This window comes from Microtus oregoni, unplaced genomic scaffold (genome assembly GCF_018167655.1).
Source record: "Microtus oregoni isolate MIOR12 unplaced genomic scaffold, Mior012 000005F_ref0000423, whole genome shotgun sequence".
NCBI classification, from domain to species: Eukaryota; Metazoa; Chordata; class Mammalia; order Rodentia; family Cricetidae; genus Microtus; species Microtus oregoni.
Window position 1 is genome coordinate 32,279,300 of NW_024543064.1, and position 3,298 is coordinate 32,282,597.

At 40.7% G+C, this 3,298-nt stretch overlaps 1 protein-coding gene across 1 annotated transcript; it reads right to left on the minus strand.

The window, feature by feature from the left end:
- Positions 1 to 1,351: 1,351 nt before the first annotated feature.
- On the minus strand, positions 1,352 to 2,302 carry LOC121447826 (olfactory receptor 2A12-like). Its single transcript, XM_041651109.1, has one exon. The coding sequence runs from the start codon at positions 2,300 to 2,302 to the stop codon at positions 1,352 to 1,354; it is 951 nt and encodes a 316-aa protein (XP_041507043.1).
- Positions 2,303 to 3,298: the final 996 nt, after the last annotated feature.

Consider the following 3,298-nt stretch of genomic DNA (forward strand, 5'->3'; position numbering starts at 1 on the left):
TTAAAAGCTTTTGCTATATCTGGTGTCAGTTGACCCACCTGGCAAAATGACAAGGGAAAGAAAGCAAAGCAGAATATCCAATATATTAGATTTAGTTTATATGAAAATCTGTACCTCAAGATTTATATCTGTGAGTTCAAGGGCAGCCTGCTTTACATCATCAGTTCCAGGACAGGCTCCAAAAGCTACAGAGAAACCTTGTCTTGAAAAACCAAAAAAGAAAAAGAAAGAAACAAAAAGAAGGAGAAGAGTGAAGAAGAGAAGATGGAGAAGTACTCAAAAGATTCTTACAAAGAATTATTTTTCGACTCCTACAAGAAAACAGACTGCTCAACAGAACATCACATGATATATAAAGTGTAAACACCCACACCCTGAATCACAGAGGGATTTTCTAATTGGCTTCTGGGTAGATGATAGGAAAATGATGCCCACCACCAAAGTGTAGGAAATGAGGCAGCAGAAAGCAGGCGAAGGTGATACAGGCCCTCGGATGCTACTGCCACTTACAGCAGGACTTGGATATGTTGTGATGAAATCCAGAGTCCTTAATTTCTAATTTTGCATCATGTGACACACACTGCAGAGTTCAACATGTTTATCTATAGACCACATTGAATTTGTATATGAAGTTTAGTCTCTGGCCTGTACCAATTCTATTCTACACACTGTTGATGTGTTTTTAATTTTAATAATGGCAGCCTTGATGTACTGCTTAGCATATAGCACCTCAGCCTCTAATGTTTCCATTATAATGTCTCTAACAGTTTGTTTCCTGATGGTTTACAGGCATGCTGTTGCCATCTGTGAGTATACATCAGGCTACATCCCTCCTGTTACTCACTCACTTCTCTGTACTAGAACTATAGATACCAGTCTACAGTCAAATGACTTACGTTGCTTCTCTGTGGTAGTAAAATATTTCCATCCTCTTGCTGTCAGGCTGGACCATGATGCTTTCATTGGCAAAAGAATATATGCAAAGGCACTGGTCATTCCTGGGAAGCTGACACATCATGAGATTTATCTACGATTCTTTTCCTTCTGTTATAGAATGCACTGGATACAGGAATCCTCCTTCAGGATGGATTTAGCTACACAAGATCACTCCCAATCTATAACTAACAAATGTGAGCAATAATCAAGTCTTTCTATTTATAACCACAACCACAAAGATTACTGAGATGTTTTTAGTTAAATTGTATTGTAATCTATTCATTAAGACTGTCATCTTTGTTTCAAAAATATTGCCCTCAGTTATTAAGTAGTTATGTTGGATCAAATGCTCAATGTTGTTTACATACCACAAAGACACTGCCTTTGTCTTCAACGTTGAACAATTATCCAATGTTCACCTAAGATTCAACATTCCACCTCCCAAATCCATCATCTTGAGAAATGCTCTCTTGATGTCTTTGTTCCTCAGGCTGTAGACCATTGGGTTGAGCAAGGCAGTAAAGACATTATAAAAGAGTGAGATCTGTTTGTCATGCTCAGGGGAGTAGCTGGAGTTGGGCCTTAGGTAGATGTAAGTGCATGGACCGTAGAAAAGTGTGACCACAGTCAGGTGGGAGGCACAGGTAGAGAAAGCCTTGCAGCGGCCCTGGGTGGATTTGATCTTGAGAATAGCCATGGCAATATGAATATAAGAGGCCACAATGAGGGAGATTGGTACAACGTTTATGAAGACACTCATGACTAAATCCACTATTTCAATAAGATGAGTGTCCATGCAGGCCAAACTACGTACTGAGGGTCCTTCACAGAAATAATGGTTGACTATGTTAGGGCCACAGTATGGAAGCCTCATGGTGAAGAAGGTGTGTATCAGAGAGAAGAAGAAACCACAGACCCAGGTTCCAGCTGCCAACCGTATGCACAAGTCCCAGGTGAGGATGACAGTATAATTCAATGGGTGGCAAATTGCCACATACCGGTCATAAGCCATGACCACAAAAAGGATACACTCTGTGATTGCCAGTGCACCAAACATATACATCTGAAGCCAACATCCAGCAAAGGAGATGGTCTTGGATTTAGCAAAAAGATGCACCAACATCTGGGGAATAGTGGTGGTGACATAGCCCATATCCAACAGGGCAAGATTACAGAGGAAGAAGTACATGGGAGTGTGCAGATGTGTGTCCAGGCAGATCAGCAGAATGATGAGCCCATTGCCCAGGACTGAGCTCAAGTAGATGAGAAGGAACACAATGAAGAGTGTGTTGTTTGTCACAGAGTCCCTGGAGAAGCCAAGCAGGATAAACTCAGAAACCCAGCTTTGGTTCTGTCTTGGAATCATCCCAATCACTGGGCCTGTAAGAGAATCACATTTAACAACATGTTACTGGATAGATGGCAGGCCAGCAAGATGGCATCTACAGAGGTAGGAAGGCTGGAGTATTGGTTCTGAGCACACTGCTCAGTTTCTATGCACCCTTCCCAAGTTTCCCAAGTTATGTGACCGCCTCACGCCTCAATCTCTTCATCTATAACATGAGGATGATGACACTCATGTCTGGCATTATTGTGAATATCTAAAGTGACTCACAAAGCTCCTAGAAACACCATGTAACACATTACATGCTGTATGAACATTTACTCTCTCATACCAGAGATCCCCACAGTGAGAAGCTACCGACACCAATAGAAATGATGAAGACTGGGTTCAACTGAGAGACCTTGCCTCAATGAATATGATGGAGGGAAACTGAGGGGAAACCCCATACTAGTCTCTGACCCCCATACACACACAGACATGTGTGCACACAGATATATGCAAAAGAGAGAGTAAACAAATTGGTGACGGTAACAGAACACAGCAGACACAGACCCACGCACACATTGCCTTATGACTGATGACATAAGTTCACACTACAAGGCACCTGGGACTTGAAAGCCTTTCCAAGAAATGCAGATGAGCTGCTATTCATGTGATAAATATCTGTCTTTAAACCCCTACCTTCTGCTGCACCCACACAAAATCAATTCAAAGTGTACCATAGAAATAACTACTAAGTGTAAAACAACCAGATTTTTTAAGTCAAACCATATAAATATCTTTATCCTTTTTGGGGATAAAGAAAAAATTCTTTAAAATAATTATGGAAAAGTACTTACCATAGAAATAAGAATGTCATATGAGAATGAGTTAAAAAGGTGTATGCCAAGAATTAAAAGTTAAACTTGTACATAAACATGAAAGCAGCCTTCCCAACAGAATAATAGAAAAGAACTTAGGACATTCACAAAGAAGTCTATCTGAATGATTCCTGACTGAGCATAAAAGCACTCAGCA